The 23,887-nt window shown below is 30.3% G+C and overlaps 3 protein-coding genes across 5 annotated transcripts; all 3 read left to right on the top strand.

The window, feature by feature from the left end:
• The first annotated feature begins 4,146 nt into the window (after nucleotides 1-4,146).
• LOC124843110 (uncharacterized protein C594.04c-like) lies at nucleotides 4,147-5,995 on the top strand. Its single transcript, XM_047319748.2, has 3 exons — nucleotides 4,147-4,745; nucleotides 4,848-5,111; nucleotides 5,229-5,995. The coding sequence occupies exons 1-3, from the start codon at nucleotides 4,491-4,493 to the stop codon at nucleotides 5,706-5,708; spliced, it is 999 nt and encodes a 332-aa protein (XP_047175704.1). The 5' UTR covers nucleotides 4,147-4,490; the 3' UTR covers nucleotides 5,709-5,995.
• A 735-nt stretch (nucleotides 5,996-6,730) lies between these two features.
• On the top strand, nucleotides 6,731-11,140 carry LOC124843122 (putative inactive purple acid phosphatase 29). 3 transcript variants are annotated; one of them, XM_088105735.1, is made up of 5 exons: nucleotides 6,733-7,192; nucleotides 7,470-7,864; nucleotides 8,074-8,524; nucleotides 9,915-9,973; nucleotides 10,531-11,140. In XM_088105735.1, the coding sequence occupies exons 1-4, from the start codon at nucleotides 6,886-6,888 to the stop codon at nucleotides 9,947-9,949; spliced, it is 1,188 nt and encodes a 395-aa protein (XP_087961861.1). In that variant the 5' UTR covers nucleotides 6,733-6,885; the 3' UTR covers nucleotides 9,950-9,973; nucleotides 10,531-11,140. The 3 variants fall into 3 exon arrangements, with proteins under 3 accessions (XP_087961859.1, XP_087961861.1, XP_087961860.1); XM_088105734.1 differs by lacking the exon at nucleotides 10,531-11,140 and adding an exon at nucleotides 10,057-10,327; XM_088105733.1 differs by lacking the exons at nucleotides 9,915-9,973; nucleotides 10,531-11,140 and having other exon boundaries at nucleotides 6,731-7,192; nucleotides 8,074-9,350.
• Nucleotides 11,141-12,138: 998 nt separating this feature from the next.
• On the top strand, nucleotides 12,139-13,631 carry LOC124843144 (chlorophyll a-b binding protein 7, chloroplastic). Its single transcript, XM_047319791.2, has 4 exons — nucleotides 12,139-12,299; nucleotides 12,483-12,706; nucleotides 12,846-13,360; nucleotides 13,444-13,631. The coding sequence occupies exons 1-4, from the start codon at nucleotides 12,244-12,246 to the stop codon at nucleotides 13,459-13,461; spliced, it is 813 nt and encodes a 270-aa protein (XP_047175747.1). The 5' UTR covers nucleotides 12,139-12,243; the 3' UTR covers nucleotides 13,462-13,631.
• The last annotated feature ends 10,256 nt before the right edge of the window (nucleotides 13,632-23,887 follow it).

Genomic DNA, 23,887 nt, shown 5'->3' on the forward strand with positions numbered 1-23,887 from the left:
TAAAAGAGGATAAAAAAGAATAAAGGAACAGCTAATGTATTTTTGTGTAAATATGGGATAAAAAAACTTAGAGAAGAGATTTTATATTATATCTCATATATTTGATTTTCTCTTAAATTTAGCTAAATATCTATTAAAATTTTCCTATAATGTTATCTACCTTGTTAGTCAAGATATTTTTGGTTGATTATTGGAAGTTACAAAAAAATTTATGATAAGCTCATTGATTGTTGTTATTGAAATTTTTTTTAGTAGATTAAATATGTGAGTTTTTCTTTTATATCAAAGTTTTTTCCGTATTTGCTATGATCTCATATATACATATCTTTATTTTACATATTATTTATGTAGAAAAAAAATTAATTTGAGTTTTATTTCCGATAGTTATTTTTGTTATAAGAATGCAAATTATGCTGCTACAAAATAACATGCATGGGCAGGTTGACTTTGGCAAAAGTATTTTAGCATTATTACAACACGTAATACATTTCATTGACGTCAATCACAACAAAAATAAAGACAGCTTTCTTATCAGGTGAGGGTATTATATGAATAAAATAATATATAAAATCATTATTCAATAAATTCAGAAAATTAAACTTTTCATTTGAAGTAGTTTTACCGAGAACCTTTCTTTCATTCTTTTTAAACTCTAATTATTGAACTATAGTTTCTTCATTTTTAATTTTACACTGTCAAACAGGGGCAGGTTTTATTTATCATATCTTTTCTATTGTTTAACAAAGCTGTCGGTATATATTCCCATCATCACTACCAAAACCTTCAATACATTAATACATTAATGCAAATGTAGTGTGCAACTTGATAATTTAATTACAATACTAGTGTTGACTTTTGTAATAATTATTTTTAAAATATATGATTAATATTCAATATTTATCTGATGTGTATTCAATTCATACACCACTTGAAGTTATAGAGTTGATGTAATAGACAATTTGAATCTCGTATAATTGTTTCAATGGTCAAGGTTAACGGTTAACCCAAATGTTTATTTTCACTTTATCACTCATTTAAATTTGAAAGTTAGAAAAAAAAACAATTTTAGTAAGAAATGTGTATTACCTATTTCGTTATTTTAAAATTATATTTATAGATTTTGATATAAATTTTATATTAATGAATTACCTTTTTCTTTTAAATTTGTATTTATAAATTTTGAAATAATCTTTAATATCTTAATTATAGTCCATTTAGTAATAATTATATTATAAATTAATCAGTATTATATCTAATTATTTTAAAGAGATACTTTTCGATTTATATGTTATTATAATTTAATTTTAAGATAATAACGGTAATAATTATGATGGTATGTTTGGTTGTTTAAACAGTCTAATGTAATATTGACTAAACGATCATATCGTATATAAATTATTATGTTATTAAATTTTTCATGGATAGATTATTAAAAAAGATGTGAATATATAATTGGATGTACACACATAAAAATAAAGTATTAGGGTTGAAAAGTTTTCTTTGACTTAGCGTATTTAGGTGCATATTTTAAATTGTTTAGAGAAGAATAAGTAGGGTTAGGGATTTGAGATGAGAAAGCAAGTTGCAATTGGAAAATGAGGGTTACTTTCTATGTCTACGCGCAATTCAAAACCAGTTTTACAATAATTATGTGAATTGTGTTACAATATTCAATAGAGCTGCACGTTAATCAACAAATTTTATGATTGATTTACCAAAATTGCACGCAAGTGTCTTATTTTACAATATAATATATTATTCTTTTCATACTTAATGCAGGTTGACGTAGGGGCTTTTAAGACTTTCGACAAAAGTTACGTTAATTCCGTGTAGTAATGAATGTATAACATTGTTTTAAAAAATATTTGAATTTTGAACTTTTTTTTGTCAATTATTATTTCATGAATGCAAAATATATTGTTTTCGTTGAAATTAATATTTAATAAGAAACGTATCTGTCACATTTTGTAAGGTCCTTCTTTTAATTATATTTTTAAATTTATAATATTCAAGTGTCAGGTCTTACTCGACAATAATTTAAATAAAATATACATTTATTGTTTAGTTATCGATATAGAACATCAATGTTCTTTAAACTTTTTTTTTATAACATTTTAAGGAACAATTGTACTAAAAATCAATCTGCAACATATCTTTTTAAATTCATTAATTTTCCATTAATCTAAAGTTTTGATGTTAAGTTTTAGAATTCCTAACGTGTACATCAAAGACCACAACATTGAAAATGTCTCGAGGGCATTAACGTCTTTTCAAATCCTTTCTCTTCATTCACTTCAAAAGTTTTTCTTCCTTTTTTCTTTTATGTCTTTGTTTCTTGAATTGATGTTCATTTATTTAGGACTAGGATTTTAATTCAGACTAAGTCGAGTTTGAATTAACACAATTACTATCACTATCTTAAATTTTTAAGATTAAAAAAATTAAAAATTTCAAATAGTTATATTTATAATATGCTTTTAAGACAATTGATAAAATCCAAATAATTAAACTTCTAATATTGATGGTCCGTATCTCAAATATTTAATGCAAAAAAAACTCGAATGAAAATAAACGTCCTGATATAAAATGAGAAGTAGAATTTTAAATTTTAAAATTTGAAATTACTATCATAATAAAAATTTTAATAATATAGTTGTGCGATAATTCATTGATTTGAACGCAAATAAAGTTTAAAATTGTGAAATTAGATATACAATTCCATAAAACTAAAAAAGAAAAAACTTAATAGTTTAACATTTAACTTAATTTAGTATTAATTAAAGATTATTATGAATACAAATAATTAAATATAACATAAAACATTTCTTTCTTACTAAGAACCTAAAAAATCATCTAAATTTTTTTTCTTTCTTCTTTAAACCAACATGAGGTTAACATATCTCTTCGAAAAAATATTAAATTTGGAAATATAACGAGTACATTAAAGCCTATAGTCATGGCCCGATTCATACCGAGATAAAATAATCATAGGCCCATTTTATAACAACATAAGCCCACACTTTCTGTTTGTAATGGAAAGTGTTATTCCCAGTCCCCATATTTTCAACAAAAATTACCCTTGTTTCCTTTGTGGGTGAGATTACACAATACATAAAGAATGTTTCATATTGCATTATTTTTACAAAAAATTAAGATAAACAAAAATACAAATTTCCATTTTATTATTTTTTTAATCAACATCGCAGCATGTATGTTTTGATTTGTTGAGCAGTTTTTATATTGATATCTTATATTTTAAAAATATTTTCCTTTTTATTTATTTTATAACTATAGAGGTCGTATAAAAATAAAGGTCTAATATTGAATATCTATAAACAATGCATTTATATATTAATATATATAACGGTAAAACGGTGTTTTTTTTTTCTTCGGAAAAACAACATAGGGATTACCAAGTTTTAAACTTAATATATTAATTTAATTATATCATCATCATTATAATAGACTTCTCTTTTATATTTCTTGTTTTAAATAATTACCATAACTTAGCATGCCAAACTCCAAAACCGATATTCATATATGGATTAGCATAGCCTAGGCATGCTGAGGAATAAGGAATGGCAGCAAGTTGTTGTTTAATAGTATTCTGATTTTGAGGTGCATAAACAGATACACATTAATTGAGTGGCCATTATTGATCCCTAAATTGTTCATCTTTTTCTCCGTTGATGGCGGGAATTTATGCTGCAGGTTAAGTTTGTATCATTAAGTTGTCATGCAACTGGTTTTTAATGTATGATTAGGGACACTCCTGTTGGAGGCAAACATCATTGCACCACTGCTAAGGTTATCATTTGCTTTTACTTTAATGATTTACCCAGTTTCGGTTTTCGATTGATGGCCCCGTTTACCTTTATACTTCTCTCCCCTTCTTCTTCGTGCTCCTTAACTCATTCAAAATCTTTCTAGTTAACTTTCAAAAAGCAAACTGCAGCTGTCTCCAACTCTAACAATTATACAGCATGGATGATCCTAGACTTGAGGAGAAACTGAACTTCTTCCACGGGGATAAATAGTTCAAAAAATTTTAACCTGCTTCGTTGGTTTCCTTTGAAAGAGTAATTGATGCTAAAATATATATACATGCACGACTAATAATGAGAGGCATTCATTAGGTCCAAATCAAACTGCATTGGTTGCAGTTTTAGATAATGAACTCGGATATATCTGTATCAGAGAATGATTTATTCTCTCAGATTCACTTTTCTGAAATTTGATAATAGTTCTAGACAACAGTAAGACATAAAAGTCAAATGAAACGGGCGTGGATATACAGACATTGGGATCATAGAATCCCCTGATCATTGTGTGGAACAACGGATCAGGCTAATTGATAACCTGGTGGCGTGCTGTGTGGGGAACCACAAGTAGAAACATAAAGGGAATTGTGCTGAATTTTGTTTGGAGCCTCTGCATGCCTTGCTTCCCTTCTATTTTCGACAGCTATAAAAGTGGAAGCCACAAAGACCATGACAACAAATCACAACATGGCAACATATAGCAATCTGAAGAATGCTACTATAGCATTCTTGGTCCCTCTGCCCTCCATCCTAGTTTATCTCTCCTTCCATTCTGCCATCAGTGGCTTTCCACACTCTCCATCTTCTCTGTCAACTCTTTGGACATGGTGTTATCACCATCCTTTACTATTTGCCAATGTCCTTTTCTTCTTCAATGTCAATCTGCTCTTCTGGCTCATCGGCCTAATCCAATCCAGCCACTGGGTACACTTTCCACTTCACTTCCCTCTTTTCTTCTCTTCACTTATGCAGTTTCGTTTCTGGTTTGATTTTGAGCTTGACACACACCTTTTGCTGTCGGTACAGATGATCGACCCGTACTGGACGGTGATACCTGTGATGCTAGTTCATTACTATTCGACTCATCCTTTGGCTCAGTATAACTGGTTGAGGTCGAGGACGGTGATTCTGTTGACTTGGGTGTGGAGTATCAGGCTGATCCACAACTACTTCAGGCGAGAAAAATGGCAGTGGGGTGCCAGGGAGGATTGGCGTTTCACTGATTTGAGCCATCAGTATGGAAAGCATTGGTGGTGGGCTTCCTTCTTCGCCATCTACGTGCCTCAGCAGGTCACTCACCATTTCTAGCTTTCTGTGCTTTTACATTAAAGAAGCACGAACCCTGTTTATATAATATCTATCTGCACCTTCCATTTAAATTTAAGTGTATCGATTTCACCTTTGCAGGTGTTTCTGATTGGACTATCATTTCCATTCTATGTCATCCACTCGGTCAACGAGCCTCTTAGCATGTGGGACTTTGTAGCCATAGTTTTGTGTGTATCTGGTGTTGTCATAGCATACATTGCCGATACTCAGCTTTACAACTTTGTGAGTGGAAACAAGGAGCTAAAAGAAGCAGGTAAGACAGAGGTTTCGATTCTCGAGAAAGGGTTGTGGTATTACTGTCGGCATCCAAACTACTTTGGAGAGCAGTTGTGGTGGTGGGGAGTGTTTGTGTTTGCATGGAAGCTGGGACATGGATGGACCTTCATAGGAGCTTTGGCCAATAGCATGTGTCTGGGTTATGTGACAAAGCTTGTGGAGGAGCGAATGTTGAAACAAGAGAGCAGAGAAGAGGCCTATAGGCTTTATCAGAAGACAACTTCCACATGGGTGCCTTGGTTCAAGTTCTCTCCTTTGGAACTAAAATCTAAGGATCTTTGATTGTGTTTCATTTTCATCATCACATCAGTTCTAGTTCTAGCTGTAGTACTGATTCTACCACCAACTTCATCATCTTAATTTTCCCTACTTTCTTCATTATGTAACGGAGCCAAGCCATGAGTTGGATCATGTCATGTGTGTGTGTGTGATCTGCACTTCCATCATTTTTTGTACCATATTTATCACCGTTACTAGCTCAGAAGAATCTCTGAAATGGCTTCTGCATATACTCTCTTATCATTTTCGTGATAATGAAGTTTAAAATTAGTAATGCAGACAAGTTTTTAGAAAAATATTCATAGGTTGATCAATACTTATTGTGAAAGAGAATAAATTTAATAAGTTTATAACATCTATAATGTGATGAAAGGAGAGATAAAGAAAAAGAAAAAACAAATGTGTAATACATGTATATGAAATGTGTGTGTTATTAATCATAATTTTAAGTTTAAGCCTTTTGATTTAATCCTTCCTACAAAATCAAGTGAGATTTGATCTTAGTTATAGAGTATAATTTAATCTTATCTTTATCAAATGTAAAATATCTATCACTCTCACAACGCACATCTACATGTTGTGCCTAGGGTTAAATATTTGTGAACGATAAAGAATGGTATATTAGGTCTAACAAAATTTGTCAAAATAAATTCTAATATCATGAAAGTGAATTCAAATTTAATTTATCTTTACAATAAACTAACTTAAGAAGTTTGTTGTCATTTGTATATTATATTAATCTTATAAAAAGAAGCTAAATAGTAATATAATATGTTTTTATAAAATTTACCGGCAATCTATCGTAGAGATGAATTTATTGTTACAAAAATAGTTTATTTGGGAATAAATTATTTCCTACATATAATATGGTCTTAATAATGCGTTTGAAAATTACTTGAGTTAACTAACTTACAGCTTGTTTGCAAAATTAATTACTTTATAAAATAGTTGTTAAGTAAATGAGTTTATATAGATTATTTTTCCACATCATTAGAGCACGATTCTTCTCGTTCTCTTCCTTTGATGCAAACATAAAACAAAAGGATTTTTGCTGCCTTTGTTGACAGTGTATGTTGTCGTGTTGCTTGTCTTTGTTGGTAATAACACTGTGAAATTGTCTTGATTATAAGCAACAGTTAAAAAGCATTTGATTAGTATAGCCATGAAATGATGATTGGTGATGGTTGGAGTGGGCATGGCACTAAGAGGAAAATGGGTTTTGTTTCCACTCTATTGCTTTTGCCTCATTTCGATATGTTTCTCGGCGGCCACGGAAGGAAAGCCGCCACAACAGCAGAAGTTGCGGTTCGGGGAAAACGGACAGTTCAAGATCTTGCAGATTGCTGACTTGCACTATGCTAATGGGAAGACCACCCATTGCTTGGATGTGTTGCGTTCTCAGTATGCTTCTTGCTCTGACCTCAACACCACCGCCTTCATCCAAAGGATCATCCTTGCTGAGAAACCCAACCTAATTGTCTTCACTGGTTTCTATTCCTCCCAATTCCTATTTTTACTTTTCATTTCTTTTGCCTCTTCATTCGTTTTTATCTTTTTCTTTCTATTTGAGTGCACAAAGATGATTCTTTTGGAAACATCATCCCTCCCCCCAATTATTTTATTATTGTGGTCACAAGGATAAATTTTCATACATGTTGTTTGGAATTGAATGAGTTTGGCTATATAAGTTTGGAATTTGCAACTTTTACTTTATTGAGCATATTGGCTATATAAGATTTTGTGTATTCATTTTTGCTGTGACAGGGGATAATATATTTGGACATGATGCCTCAGATCCGACCAAATCAATGGACGAGGCATTTGCTCCTGCAATCGCTTCAAACATTCCTTGGGTAGCTGTTTTGGGCAACCATGACCAGGAAGGATCCCTTTCTAGGAAAGGGGTGATGAAATATATTGCTGGGATGAAAAACACTTTATCTATTGTCAATCCTCCGGGTGTACACATAATTAATGGTTATGGGAACTATAATTTAGAGGTTGGAGGAGTTAAGGGTACTGATTTTGAAAATAAATCAGTGCTCAATCTCTACTTTCTCGACAGTGGAGATTACTCCAAGGTTCCTTTCATTCCTGGCTACGGCTGGATCAAACCCTCTCAGCAACTTTGGTTCCGACGGACATCCAAAAAACTTAGGGTATTATTTACCTGTTTCATTGACTAACTATATTTTGGCTCCTGTACACTTTCTCCAAAGATCCGCTAAACTGTTCATCCTGTTTCTCTTTCTATTTTTTATTGGGGGTTATGGATGAAAGTTAGAGACTATTCATTAGACGCAGAGCTGATTTTCATTTCTTTCCCTTGATATATCTTTGGATTAACTATTTGCTCTTTGTTCTGCAGAAAGCATACATGAATGGACCAGTGCCTCAGAAAGAACCTGCACCTGGTCTTGCGTACTTTCACATTCCATTACCTGAATATGCTAACTTTGATTCATCAAACTTCACAGGCGTGAAACAAGAAGGCATAAGTTCTGCGTCTGTGAATTCTGGTTTCTTCACAACATTGGTTGAATCAGGAGATGTGAAGGCAGTTTTCACTGGCCATGATCATGTCAATGACTTCTGTGGCAAGTTAACAGGTATAAATCTTTGTTATGCTGGAGGATTTGGATATCATGCTTATGGCAAAGCTGGATGGTCTAGAAGAGCAAGAGTGGTGGTAGTTAGCTTGGAGAAAACAGAGAATGGCCGATGGGAAGATGTCAAATCAGTTAAAACGTGGAAACGCCTTGATGATCAAAATCTAACTGGTATTGATGGTCAGGTCTTATGGAGCAAGAGTTTTAGAAGTAAGATGAAATCTATCTTTAGAATTACATATTACAGAGGACAACTGGAGGCATAAAATGAACTTCTGTTCATGCTTCGTTCTTGGCATATATGTGTTGATATAAATATATGAAGAAAACACATAACTTTTGCGTCCTTTTTATGATCAAAGTAGCTTTCTAATTACTATTAGCTGATTTCCCTTGACAGTATCTAACCTAAACTACTTCTAAGTTCAGTTACTCATTGGGGTAGATTGTGTTGGCTTTTGAATTACAAATGGGCAGTTTATTCCCCTGAAATCAAAGTGGATTAAAGAGAGTCAATAATTAGCTGCTAATGTTCAATGTTCATTGGTGTGAACACACTCTCATTCACCGCCTATCCTTCCTGCTCCTTGTTTTATGAGCATATACATAACCTGGAAGTTCAGATTGTGTGAAGGGTTAGTCTATTCACTGTGTCACTGGCATGAATAAATATTGGACTTCGGATTCTCAATCTGTTAGTTTATTAACTTTGCCTGACTAATTAACAATGTTTAGAATGAGAAGCTTTTCTTCTTACTTGTTGCTGATAAAGGCACCTTGTTGGTCACTTTTTGACAGACATTCATGCACACTATTGTAAGACTTGGAACATAAACCAAACTATAATTCATGGAAAATGATTTTGATTAAATAGATCATCTATGTTGCATTCTAATTAAGTTTGTGTTGACTTTGTGAACATCTGCCCTTTGTTTGTTTGCGTAGAAATAGAGTGGAGGAAAAGATAAGGAAGGGAGATAGGGTAAAAATACCAAATAAGAGAGGAAAGAAGTTTGGAGGAAAGAAATGGAAAATTTAGAAATAAAAGGACATAGAATGGAAAAATGTTTTGTTTGAACAGTTAGAAAAAAAAAAAAAAAAGAGGAATAAAATGAAGATTTTTTTCCTCCATTTCTCTGGATGATTAGGAAAGAGAATGGAAAGAAGGACACAAATTGCATAAAATAGTATTTCTATACTAGTTATAAAAACTCAATTAGTTTATTCCTGTTTTTTCTTAACATAAAAATATACATTTTTTTTTGTAATTAAAACAAAAAGAAAGTGTAAAAGAGAAATAATTTCTCTCCCATTTTATGTAAATTTGGGGATAATTCTTAGTAGTTCCAACTGGAATAATTTCCCTCCCTATTTTCCTCTCAAATAAACAATGACAATTTGATGATTCCTATATAATCTTCTTCTTTTCTACTTACCTATAGTAACAAATAGAGCGTAAAGAGTTTAAACAACTTTAAGCAAGTGATTAAATGGTTGATATTTTCTTTTTGTTTGAGGTGCTGACTATGATTTATGTGTAACTTATTGCTTTCCATTTCAAGTCATCTCCCTTGATCGTTTGTTCTTGTGCATCTAACAGGCAACCGCAGGAAAAAACAAGATGGCAACTCTTGAGAATTTATGGTGTTGCAGAAAAATGTTAGTATCATGAAGGTGATTTGGAATGTCTCAGTCTGTTTTATACATCTTATTGTTTTACACGTCCTATAATCAATATACAGGAATACGAGGTAGCTTGGTCAAAAATAATATGTAAAAGGAATGGAAGTTCACTGATGCGGTGCAATGATTGCATTCTATGCGATTGCAACTGTATGTTCAAAACCTAGAATCATGGTGTCCATGTCTCTAATTTTTTCTTACGTATGGCCTCAACATGAAAGGCTTCTTTAAGATGATGCAGAATGAATTGAGAGTAGATTTCTACTTGTGTTGTGTGGATATTTACTCTACCTGATAATGATAATAATACGTTTGCTATTAATTCACAAAGTTATGGTACAATGACAGTTAATGTATGCAATTATGCGTTTATTGCTAAGCTTGACACTGGTTGAATCAGAAGATGAATACTTTTGTTGATAATATAGATTAGGATATCAGTCGTCTCTAATAGAGATAAGATTTTCACTAGGCAATTTTGGCAAGACACAACTTTGACTATGAGTATTGTATTGCATAACATCCTCAAACAGAAGAGCAGTCAAAAGCATTGACTAGATGCTTGGAAATGTGCTTGAAATGCTTCACTTTTGGGCAAAGTTGCTGCTGTAGGCGGCGTGTTGGTGCAGCACCTCGAACCATGCTGGCATTGGCATTACTCCTTCAAGATAGTCCATGATAGAGAACCATATGAGAACACAAAATATGTTCCAGATGGCGAGGATCCTTTTCTGTTCAGGAATTACAAGTTGAAAGATACTTTTACATAGGCTGAAACTTAGCCTTCACAAAGCTCAACAAAAGATGGAAAAATATGCTGACAATAAGAGATGTCATGTGTAATTTAAAGTAGAGATCAAGTGCTAGTGAAACTGCAACCATACAAACAGCACTCAGTTGCTTTAAGAAAGAATCAAAGACTGACTACGAGTTATGTTGGACTCGTTCCGGATACGACAGGTTGCTACTAGTTACTGCTGCCATCAGTAGCTAGAATTCATCCAGTTTTCCACTCCTATCTGTTGAAACCTTATAGCGAAGATCATCTTTTTCCCTATATTCCCTTGCATATTGTTCTGACTGACCCTATGCTACCTGATAATGATAATACGTTTGCTAATAGATTCACAAAGTTACAGTACAGTGACAATTGCTGTATGCAATTATGCGTTTATATTATGATGATCAATAACGGTGCAAAGTTGCTGCAACTTGAACTATTGAACTACAGTTGTGAAGTAGTGAACAGAACAAAAGGCTTCAAGTGCATAATGAAATAGCTAGAAAGATTAATTTTTCAAGCATATCCTTTATATTTTAAATAGAAAATTAATATTGTTCAGAAAAAAAAAAAATCATGATATTTCATTAAAAGAAACTTGGTTATGTTCTTAAATATCTTGTATAGATTGAAGGAACTAATGCTGTGACATACTGCAAGCAAATCCCACACTCATCTTCTTAGCCTACTATGATCTGTCTCTAGTTTGAGTGAAATACTGGCAAATAATATATGGAATGACGAGTTTAAATTATATTGGAGTGATGAAAAAAAGTAAAAAAAAAAAAGATCTGAAGTATTGAAAATGTTAGTTTATTAAAAATAAGACTGCTACATTTCTACATTGACATACGAAAATACGACTTTCTTATGGTAATTAAGTATAAATTTACTGAACTTTTGTATAATAATTAACAATGAGTATATTGTTTTATAGTAATTAAATTGTAATAAAGCATATTTTTTACAACTATTTAAAAACACTTTTAAAAATTTTGGTTCTGAATAAAGTATTCCTATAACTTGAATGTGCGAATGTGGTTCGGAGTGTAGAGTAGTTTTAGGTGAGAAATTGGAGGAATTGTTAGAGAGATAATTTATATCCAACTAAGAAATATAGGTCCCACAAAATGTGTGTGATTGGTGTGCAGGGAAAATAGCATATCAGAATCTGCATCTCCTATGATTTGTGATGACATGTGGCAACAAATAGATTTTATGTAAGGCAGAAGGCCGTGTGAGCCACCAGATTTTGATTTTTTTTAAGGTAAACCTATCCCATTAGATTTCACATGCCACATGGCAACCCACAAATTCATTACCCATTCACACTCCTATCCTTTCGGATAAGATTCTTCATACATCAACAAATTTCCATTTCTTTGCCATTAATCATCAAACATATACACAGAAGCAAAGATAGTCACTCACTGAACAAAAAATTTATATTTTGAATCAAGGGTTAATGGCTTCTGCTTGTGCCTCCTCTGCCATTGCTGCTGTTTCCATCTCCACGCCAAGGCAAGTTTCTCCACTCTCCCATATTTGCAAATATATTTATTTATGTCATTTCATTCTGTGCATAAGATGTTGCACATATTCATCAATGAATTAATGCATTGAATATGGAAATCCAAGCATTGTATGAATGAATTAATGCGTGATGCATAGACGTGATTGATCAAAAGTAGTGAACTTGTACAGTTCCCAGAAGAATGGATCAGTGTTGGGAACCCCCAAAGCTTCTTTTCTTGGTGGAAGGAAATTGAGGGTGAACAAATACACAGCAGCAGTTGGAGTACGATCCACCACTACAGTGTGTGCTGTAGCAGACCCTGACAGGCCCCTATGGTTTCCCGGCAGCACCCCTCCTCCATGGCTTGACGGCAGTCTCCCTGGAGACTTTGGCTTTGACCCTCTTGGTCTTGGTAAGTCAGTGCTTAATCTTCAATTAAGAACACAATCTTAACAATATATGCTTCCTTACAGAATATGTTATGAGCATGTTTTTGTTGAAATTTCATTTATGAAAGCAAATGAGAAAAGAAAGTGGATTTTGATTGATAGGATCTGATCCGGAGAGTCTGAGATGGAATGTTCAGGCAGAGCTAGTGCACTGCAGATGGGCAATGTTGGGTGCTGCTGGGATTTTCATTCCAGAATTCCTGACAAAGATTGGTGTTTTAAACACACCCTCATGGTACACAGCTGGAGAACTTGAATACTTCACAGACACCACTACCCTCTTCATTGTTGAGCTCTTTTTCATTGGGTGGGCTGAGGGTAGAAGGTGGGCTGACATAATCAAGCCAGGGTGTGTGAACACTGACCCCATCTTTCCCAACAACAAGCTCACAGGAACTGATGTTGGTTACCCAGGTGGGCTTTGGTTTGACCCTCTTGGATGGGGAAGTGGTTCTCCCGAGAAGATCAAGGAGTTGAGAACTAAGGAGATCAAGAATGGGAGATTGGCCATGTTGGCTGTGATGGGTGCATGGTTCCAGCACATATACACCGGCACTGGTCCTATTGACAACCTCTTTGCCCACCTTGCAGATCCTGGCCATGCTACCATTTTTGCTGTAAGTTTATTCATCCACTGTGCCTTCAATTTTTGCCCATTTCTTTATGCTCTGACCTTATCTTTCTTTCACCACCACTGCAGGCTTTCACCCCTAAGTGAAAAGGGCTGAAGATCAACCATGCATCCTGGGAGAACATGTTTCATAGAGAGATCAAATGTCTTAGGAGAGAGGAATGTTTATGTCTCTAGAAAGCTTGTAATATGCAACTTCTACATATATGCACAGAATCATAATCCAACTTGCCGACACCTATTTAAGTTTTAGATCACATGAATGCGTTTAGATAATATTCTCATTTGTGCGTATGATGATAATCCACGTCCAGCATTTCATCATTCACGACAAAAATCTCAGAAAAATGGTCAAATTTCATTCTTTAAACTTTTCTCTTTAGTTCATCAAACAATTATAAATTATTTAAAAAACAAGAAAAAAAATATATAGTTCCTTCTTCGATTCTTTAATATTTTCACATTCACAAAAGTATCTCATTTATACTTACTTGTAAATTTAATCCATATCACAATCAAGGAATAATAACAGCTATAAAATTATAAGGAGAACACTGTTCAATTTCATGAGAAAAAAAATCAAAAGAACCTTTACCTCTAATTATTCACACAAACTATGACCAACTCATTTCTACGAATACATATATAGAGAAAGTCTGAATTAAACATTTTAGGGAATGCAAAGGAAAGGAAGTTATGGAAAGATTAGCAGACTTTATCTTTTTTCAACAACAGAAAAAGGTAGTAAAAGTTGAGAAGCTGGAAGAGAAACATGAAGAAAATGAATTCCTATGAGTTGTCAGAAAATGGTGTAGAGAACGGAACATGACTGATGACAAATCAGTAGAATAGTGAGTCAAGTTGGCTGATAAAAAGCTCCTCACTCGTGAAAATAAAGTTTACAAGGCTATGCTTTGAACACTTTCATGCTTCCAATGGTGTCATTCACACGGTGAAGCATTTCTAGACACAGTTTCAACTAAATTCAACTTCTTTCATACTACATTCTGTTCTTGCAAGGAAAAGGGAAGAAAAATATCTCTGAACAAGGTGACAGTATTGGAACAGATTCATATCCAGTTCTTGTTATGGAGGGGAACTCTGTCCATGGCTTAATTTCTTTCCTTTTATCTTTTACTTTATAATTACAAAAAATTAATTTTTGAATGACCATATTAAATTATCAAAATATATTTTTCTTATTTTTGTAATAAGTCCTTTTGCATTTGTTAGTTTGAGAAATGTCCCATGCTAACATTTATATCTACAAGTGTTACAAAGATGCTGGAGTCAGATATTATTTATGCAGGATCCAAAAATCATATGGGCCAAACGCAAATAGAACAGTGACTCTTTTTTTTTTTCTCAAAGAACATGTGTCCATGAAATAAACTTTTGTCAAACTGCGAAGTAAGTCTCGTTACCTCTTTTATTTCTCTGTGTCAATTTAATATTTTATTTTATTTCATATGCATTGCATTATCATTATTATATAGATTTATTATTATAATTATAATTATTATTACATTTTAAAATAACAATAACAAGATGAGTTTATCAAGAAAAATAGTTAATATATAAAATTTTGAAACATGTGGGTGGTAACTGCTTAATTAATAGTATTATTTTTTTCAAAAATATTAGTTAGTCTTTTTTTTGTTGTTCTGAAATATTTACTGCATGAAATTTTTGAGCTATTTGTTAATAAATGCAAAAGGACTTATTTGAGCTATTCGTAGATATAAATATTAGCAAAAATATCAAGTTAAACTATACATCATGCAAAAAATAATAATAATTGTTCTGAAATATTATTTTCTTCCATGTATAGTTTAACTCGAGGTATTTGAGCTATGATTATTCTGTACTCATGAACTTAATCATAAAGCAAACTATTACTATTATTAGACTTAAATATGTTTAGTTTAAGTGTTTCCATTTCTTCTAGATTCTTGACATCTGTTTAGCGTTAATTTATAATGTATGGTGGTTGGTTTAAGTATAAAAAACATTACATTGTAAAGAGTAATTGAGTACATAAAATATTAAAGTTTGTATAATTCAATCTTTTGGCGATTTGATTGAAATGGTGCTGTTCTGTTTCATTCAAGACACTGTTTGATGATGAGCATCGAACAGAAAGTAAACTCTGTAAGAGTGACAGGAAACACATGCGAATGTTTAAGGAGAATTATTTAGTTACAGTGTTGTGTGTGAGAATTAAGCAGCAGCAGTGTAAGCGTTAAAACAGTAAAATGTAGTGATGGAAAGTTGATAGAGAGATAGATAGATAGATATATAAATATAGAGAGAGAGAGTGATGGAAAAATGAGGACAAGTGAAGTCACGTGGAGAGTTGAAAGGAGAGTTGAGGACAGGTATGGTACCACAAAGAGAAGCTCGGTACAGATTACTACATTCTGTTGTTCCTTTCAAATTTGGTGCAATAAAACAAAAAGAGAGAGAAGAGAGGGAGATAGAAAGACATGTGGATGGTGTTGGAGATAGGTAATTCTTCTTCATGTAACTTCAAACTGGTTTCGGTTTCGCATTTGGGAGGGCTGCACTTTGTAACTTCAAAAGGGTTACCTCTCTTTTATTATGTCAGTGGTCACTTCCTATTACAGATGGTCCTCACCCTCATTTAATCTCCATGCATCCTGAGATGGTCCATGATCATGCATCCTCTTCTTTCTTCTAAATTTATCATCTTTATCATATCTATTTTACCGTAATATCGTTCGATACAAACAAAGTCCCACATCAGATAAAATAAGAAATAGACATGGGTACACATAAGATATCTCACTTGCTAAGAGACCTTTTCGAGTCGAGTAGTAAAAAAGCAAATCCGATAACTTAGCCCAAAACGAATTATATCTTACCAGTGTGGAGATCTATAAATATGCGTGTATATTAAACCTACACAACAAATATAACGCCAGAAACTGAGAAGTTTGATCCTAGAGATTAATTAGCAGTGGAATAATTGAGGTGAGAAAGAAAGTATAAAGAAAGGTGTGGTCCATATATGTATATTGAGGTTTAGTACAATTATAGAATGATTTGGATAGATGAGTGAAGGACAGTGCATGCGTCAAATCCAAGGATGGAATTAATGGAAGGCTGAGATGAGAAGAAAATGGTAGAATCTACTAAATAAATCTCCTTCTTAATTAGCCCTAACGTCTCATGCTAGGCTGGGGGACCCTTCATTCCAGATCTACCACTCTTCTTCTTTCACCTTCGTTTCAGATCATACATATATAATACCTTCTCTTCCTTTCATTTCTATCTCTTTCTGCAACTCACTCTTCTTCAACATACACTACCTTTTCTGTGTAAATAACTTTTACTATATACTAAATATTATCAAAATTCTATATTTTTTTCTAATACCTACAATCTTTTAATACCTTATATGTTACGAGTACCCTTTCAATAAAGGAAAGAGGGACCAAATTATGGCCTACTGTACCCTTTGCAAGGACACACACACACACGCAGTCTGTAATTCAACACTTTATAATTAATTTTTCTCCGTAAATTATATATAGGCCTGTATGTTCAACATCAAATCTGTTATCCTATTAGAGGAACACGAATGTTTTTTTTTTTTTAAGTTCATTAAATCTATTGTTGAAAAGAAGAAGAAGGAATCTTATTCATCAGACGAAAGATTAATTTCACTTTCATGGTAATTTATACTACTGATATGAACTTTCACGTTATTATGATATAATTACATAGAATCAAAAGTTAAACATATAATTCAGCATTCACTATCTCCAATAAATTATTGATTTAGTTTATACATTAAAAATATTATATCAATGAACATGTCACTAATTAATGTGACTGTTCGTTTACGGATCCAACTAATGTGTAATGAAATTATAAAACAAAAATATTAAATCTCGACCGTAGTTACAAATATAAACACCAATTTGATAAGTTTTTAAAATGATGATTACATATAAAATATAAAGACCCACTACAATCTAAACAATAACAACATTCTTATTTTATTATTTTTATCTCAGTTATAACAACAATCTAAACAATATTTTTTTAGTCTTCGGATAAGTTTTTAGAGGTGTTTGAGATTCAACTTATAAGAAAAATGTATTGGTCGTGTAACGGGTATGAAGGCATATATAGTTCTTTTTTTTTTGTTCATGATATCTAAATAGGCATATCGAGTTATAATAATGTATATTTTTTTAAGATTAAATGGAATTATATATATAAAGTTATGTGCCTCTTGGATGTTACGGGAAGGTGTCTGATTAGTAATTAAGAAGTTAAAATTGTTTAATTAATTAATAAAGATGAATTAGGGGTTTGGTGAAATTTGTAGATAGTTCGACTGTCATTGTCCATTGTTTCATAAAAATTGGAGAACATCAAAATATTAAACTTAGGAATTGAAAATGATTTCTTTCTCCGGCCATGAAAAAAGAAGAGGGTTACCATGCTCTTTTAAATAAAAATATTCATTTATGTTTATAATTAAAATAGGATAAAAACAAAAGAATTTTTTCTTTAATTCAAGATTATATATTAATTATTGTACCATACTTTGATTAAAAGTATAAAACAAAAATTTGGAAATGATAGTTGGGAGAAATTCTACAAAACGCCTTTTTTGGTAGGAATGGTAGATGGAATAAAAAATAAAGTAGCCAAAAGGAAAGAAAACCATATTACTATATATTTGCATAAAGTTTGTCAAAATTTGTGGTACCGTTGTTCTATTTATGATTATATAAACTTTCTATAAGTGTAGAGAATTTCATTAAGAGAATCTAAAGAAGGTCTTTTATGGGTTGAGAAAGTTAAGCATTGAAATAAGTTGGATGGACACTGTTACTTTCACACCTAACAAATTTTTACATCTACTTTATGTTTATTATTTTATTTTATTTTACTTTTTTTAATACTAGCAATAAGTTCTTTTAGTGTTGGTAACGTGTTTTCTTTTTTCTTTTTTCTTTTTCTTGTGTGTATCTTTTGGAAGTCACGAAGAGTGTAAAAGGGTATTGGTGTTGGGAATCTAAGTGTGAGTCTAAGTCTCACATTGGATAAAAATGAGAAAATATAATACTATATAAAGACGAAAGATCTACTAACCCATTATCTTAAGATTTTAGATAGAAAGTGATGTCAATCTTTTATATTATTGTACTCATATCTCGTTGATATTGTGTTGCATTTTATAAACAAGGTCCTATTATGTATATTTTATGTTTTGGTAATTGTTTTGTATGTAAAAATTTACGGGGATTAGAATATCCCATAGTACTCCATTTATTATATATACTTGTTCATAAAAAAAATAAAATAAATATTTGAACAAATTTTCTAAAAGATTAATTTAATGAATTTATTGGCGTTTGTTTTTAGCCTCAATATTCACTTCTAACTTGTTACTTTATTCCAATTATACATTTTTTCTTTTCATAACTATTCAACTAAATTTTGTAATTAACTGAATTGAATAAATTTATTATTAAAAGTTAGACCATGCAAACCTATGTAACCTATTCCGTCAAAAGTAAAAACAACAGTAACTATATTTTATAATTAGAAATTATATAAAAGGTACGGAAACTTCAATGCCCAAGATTTTCAGCATAAATCGCACAAAATATCGGTTCTCGTTACTTCTTTTCTTCTTATCGAATTTGAGAAATTATATAAAATATAGTGTATCTGCTTTGATTCGAAATGGATTTTCATCGATAAGATAAGTTAATTAATTTTAAATGCGCTGAGTTGATAAATTATTATTATTTTTGTATCGGAGATATACCGATTTATTAAAATATCGAGGTTTTGTTGGTCTCAAAAATGGGTTGGAAGGTTGCTTAAAAAATAAATCAATTTAGGAAAATCATGATTAAGTTTTTGTGTGAATATAGGAAAATGTCTATTTGCCTATTTGTAATCTGGTTATTATGTTAATTTGATATTTAAGGAGTGAAGAGAATTTGTTATTTAATTGTAAAAATATAATTATTAAATTAGACCGTGTAAATTAGTAAGGAGTTTTTAGAGATACTTTTTTGAAACATTTTGATACCTATCATGAACGTTGAAGAAATATTTTTGATGCCCTTTCATTGAAAGAAAAAGAAATATTGTAGTTTCTTCATCAATGTGATATGAACAATATGGAAAAAAAAAATTCAAATAATTGATGAGCGAAAATTATGTGGAACAATGCTTAAAGATCATTAGTATCAGTAATTATTAATGGACAAAAATTAATGTTTTGATCAGCAACGTGATAGTATACTAATCATATAATGAAAGTCGTCGTCAATAATATAGTTATTTATCGATCTTGTAATAAAGTTAGTCATCAATAATGTGATCGTTTATCAATCTTACAATAAAAGTCATTATTAACAACATGATAGATTCTATAACGAAAACCATTTATCAATATCATATTCATTTTTATAAATCATCAACTACATATTTACACATTTTTATATAAACAAAACTTATATATATATAATATGTGTGTATGTTGAGGAAATATAACTCTAAAAATGAATAAAAACATGTCATGTAGAATTAAATAGAGTTTTTCATTAAAAAAAATAAAGGGTGGATGAATTACATGAATCTAAAGTTGAGATATCAAACAATTATAAGAGTACCTTTATTTGCTCTTCCACTTCTTGAAAAAGAGTAATAATAGTTTGATATATATTACATTTATTTGACAACAAATTATAGAATAAAATAATAATAAAAAAAGTGAATTTTAAGATTTATAAAGGAAAAAACAATGAAGAGTAGTAAAAAGTAACGTTAAATGACTGAAGAAGTTTTTGTATGTTAAGGTATCATTATTTCTTGAAAAATAAGAGTCTCGTATTTTTTTTTAACTCTTTTCCTATGGTTCTTTTTTATTTGATGCAAAGTTTTTTTTTCTTCAAAATTTTCATCCTTTTATATTCGTTACTCTTTTTTTTTCATTCTTCAACTTCTTTTAATTGAAGTATTTAGTTGGTAGATTTATGTTTTTTTTTTAAATTCCGATAATTTTCCAATCTAAATTAGAATGTTTTAATTCATTATACAATTAATACAATATTAATGTATAACTTATCTCTTTATGTAAATACCAAATTTATTTCTTTCTAATTATCTTTGTACTTTTAGATGAAAATGGAATGATGTTAATAAAGATGAAATGTTGTCGTCGGAAATGAAAAAGATGAACGAGAATGGTAAAGATGAAAATTGATTAATGTTTGAAATTTTGAAAACTTAAAGTGCACAAATATAAATGAAAAAAAAATACTAATGATAGAACAAGATATTATAAAAAATCAATGAAAATAATGACTCAAATTACAACAAACATCATTATTAAGTTAGTCATTATTTATGGTATTCTCAAAATATAAGTGTTGCAAATATAATGTCACCTATTTTTTTAACATACACAAGATATTTATATTTTTTTCACCATTTTTCTGGTAATTAAGTCAAAATAAAGTAAAAAAATTTGCATAATTTATAATAACAATTCAAAAAATGTCCACGTTATGTCTCTTATGCCATGTTTATATATAGTAGTTACCATATGTCTTCATGTCCTTTTAGATCTCGCATAATTTATCTTTCAATCATCCTTCATTTTTCACTTTTGTATTGACTTTATTTCGATTCTATGTATAATTATCCATTTCTTAATCTTATATTTGATCTTTTCATTTTTTTTATGTATTTAATTCATTTTCTTTAATGTATTTTACTTCAATATCCTCTTTGATCTCTCAATTTTGATACTCTTTAACAATTTAAAATTAATGATTTTTAAACTTAAAATAGGATATTTGTATACCAATGTTAACATAGATTTACTAAAATACTGACGTTTGGGTAACATCAGGATAATCGATAATATATGACTTAAAAATTATTTCGTTAACTCAATATTTATAAAGAATAGAAGATACTTAAAAATTAGTTATTATAGTAAGTAACTCAATAGTTTATAGAAACAAAATTAACAAATTATAGAACCATTGTTTGAGCTTGAAAGAAGAAAATTAAACTCTGAATACTTCACTAATATTTTTGCCAAAACAATTTTAATATAAATGAATAAGATATATTATGTATATCTTTTTATGCTTATTGTTTAATCTTACTAAGCCATTAGTTTGTAAGCCAACGAGCTCGTTAAATTCAATATATTCCAAGAAAGTAACCTCCTTTCCTCTATACATTCTATGATGCTATTAATTTTAACTTTGAACGCAAAGTAAGCGTATTATATTGGTATTTTCAATTGTAACCGAAACTTTAATTATATAAATTAAAAATTGTTTAAAACTATAAATTATATATATATAAACTAAAAAATTGTTTAATATAAAATCATATGTATTATAATTAAAAAGTTGAATTAATAATTAAGTGTATCATTTGGAAAGGAAAAAAAAATTTAAAGAATTGAAGAACTCTCTCTCTCTGTCTCTGTGTATATATAAGAGTTTTTTTGTTTTTAATTCATGTAAACTGAAAATTTATCATTTTTAATCCCTGAAATAAATGGTTTAGTTTGTCTTGCTCACTTATAGAAATGTGTTAGATACTGTTCTTGTTTCCTTAGAAAATAACATTATCACTTTCCCCCGTATCTATGTTGCACATTTTTATAAAATAAGAAACGAAACAAAAGGATTGAATAAACAAAAAAAGTGATAATTTGTTTTCTAGTAATTAAAAACAAATAGTTTTGTTTTTGATGAACTATATATAATAACACATTCAACATTTTGTACTTTTTTTATCCTCCATCAACTACTATATTAATTATCTGGAAATGTTTCGGGCAGTATATATTCAATAGAAAATTAATACCCATCAATTCAACCTTTTTTTTTAATTCCATCAATTTCATTTTAAACTTTACGCATCAGTTTCTATGATAAATTGTTAGGCTTTAACAGTATTATTGTTTGTGCTTTATCAAAAGTCAGTTTCCAAAAGTTAATAGTACCGATGACAACTTTTGAAGAAGTTTTCTATAATAAATTACTGCATAATTGTGTTAAAAATGGTATATTTCCAAAAACTAATAAAGTTTTATTTACATTTTTTTACTAGTAATAATGAGCTTCAAATCGTAGAACTCCATATTACTAAATTACCTTTTTCTTCAAATACATTTAAATACAAAATATCACTACTAACATTAAAGTTATCATGATTATGAATCAATATTAGTAGCATTTTCTATCAAAAGAAAACTTTTGAAACTTTCCCAGATTTTTTATATCGGATATTGGATTAGCAAGTGAAAAATTTTCATGGATAAAATGTTTCTTTCCTTTTTTTTTCAGCTAAATTGTCTTGGGAGATCACACATACTGTTCTATGTTTCTTCATTATGCAGAATGTATGATCTTTGTATATAGGAGATTTTGAATAATTTAATGGATATGATTTCTGCAAATAGTTGAGTTAATACCTATCACAAATAGAAGGCTTCACTGAAAAATAATGCTATCCCAAAATTATTTATGTGATTATTTGCATTTTCTGCAGATACATTGGAGAATGTATCAGTTTTGATCAAAAGAATATCCATTTTTCTACTGGATTTTAGACTATAAATGAAGAAATGCAATGCAAGTAGTATATTTTTATTTCATAACTTTTTTTTTCATGTAAATATGACTTCATATATACCTTAAAAGTGAAAGTAACTAAAGACATTGAAAAACCAAACATTAGATATTCCTAAATTGCACTACTGAAATTGAGCAACAGATCTTTAATTTATCATGAGTTAAGGGTTATTTTTCCCCTAGCTTCCCCATAAATAACCACAGCTATCAAACATTAACAGGAATAGATGAACATAATTAACATAAGAGCACTATGGTGTATACATATTACAGACATTGTTTCATTCTTACACAAAATTTCAGTAAACGTGTTGGCCAGTTCATACTTATTAACCAACAATTATAATATATGTTATAATTAACGTACTTGAGATCAATCCAACTAATCAAATCTGTTTAATAAGCTAATTAATGAGTCATATATGCTCTAAATCAAGATAAACAGAAGATATATGTAAATGATTGACATAAAAATTGGCAATCATAAAAATACTCCCATTACGTATCGATTCATGTTTTTTTCAAATTTATAATTAACTATCTCTTGAAGTTAATAATCAACTTGGTTTCAAAATACATTACAAATGTAATTATATATGTATTTTTTTTATGCACATGATGTTTTCATGATCACTTTCTGAAAGCGGTTTAAATGATAATGGTTCAGAAATTGAATTTAAAGTTTTTATTGATTAATCTTAATTTTTCACAAAAATATTTATTGATTCTTGAACTATTAACTATTATTTTAAAGACAATAACTGTAACAAAACCATTTGAACATAAGGTGCATAATGAACAGTGAATTATGGAAATACTCACTTACCTAGTTCAATGTCTAGGTGAAACTA

The sequence above is a fragment of the Vigna umbellata genome, chromosome 2 (genome assembly GCF_029865625.1).
Source record: "Vigna umbellata cultivar VRB3 chromosome 2, Vumbellata_1.0, whole genome shotgun sequence".
NCBI classification, from domain to species: Eukaryota; Viridiplantae; Streptophyta; class Magnoliopsida; order Fabales; family Fabaceae; genus Vigna; species Vigna umbellata.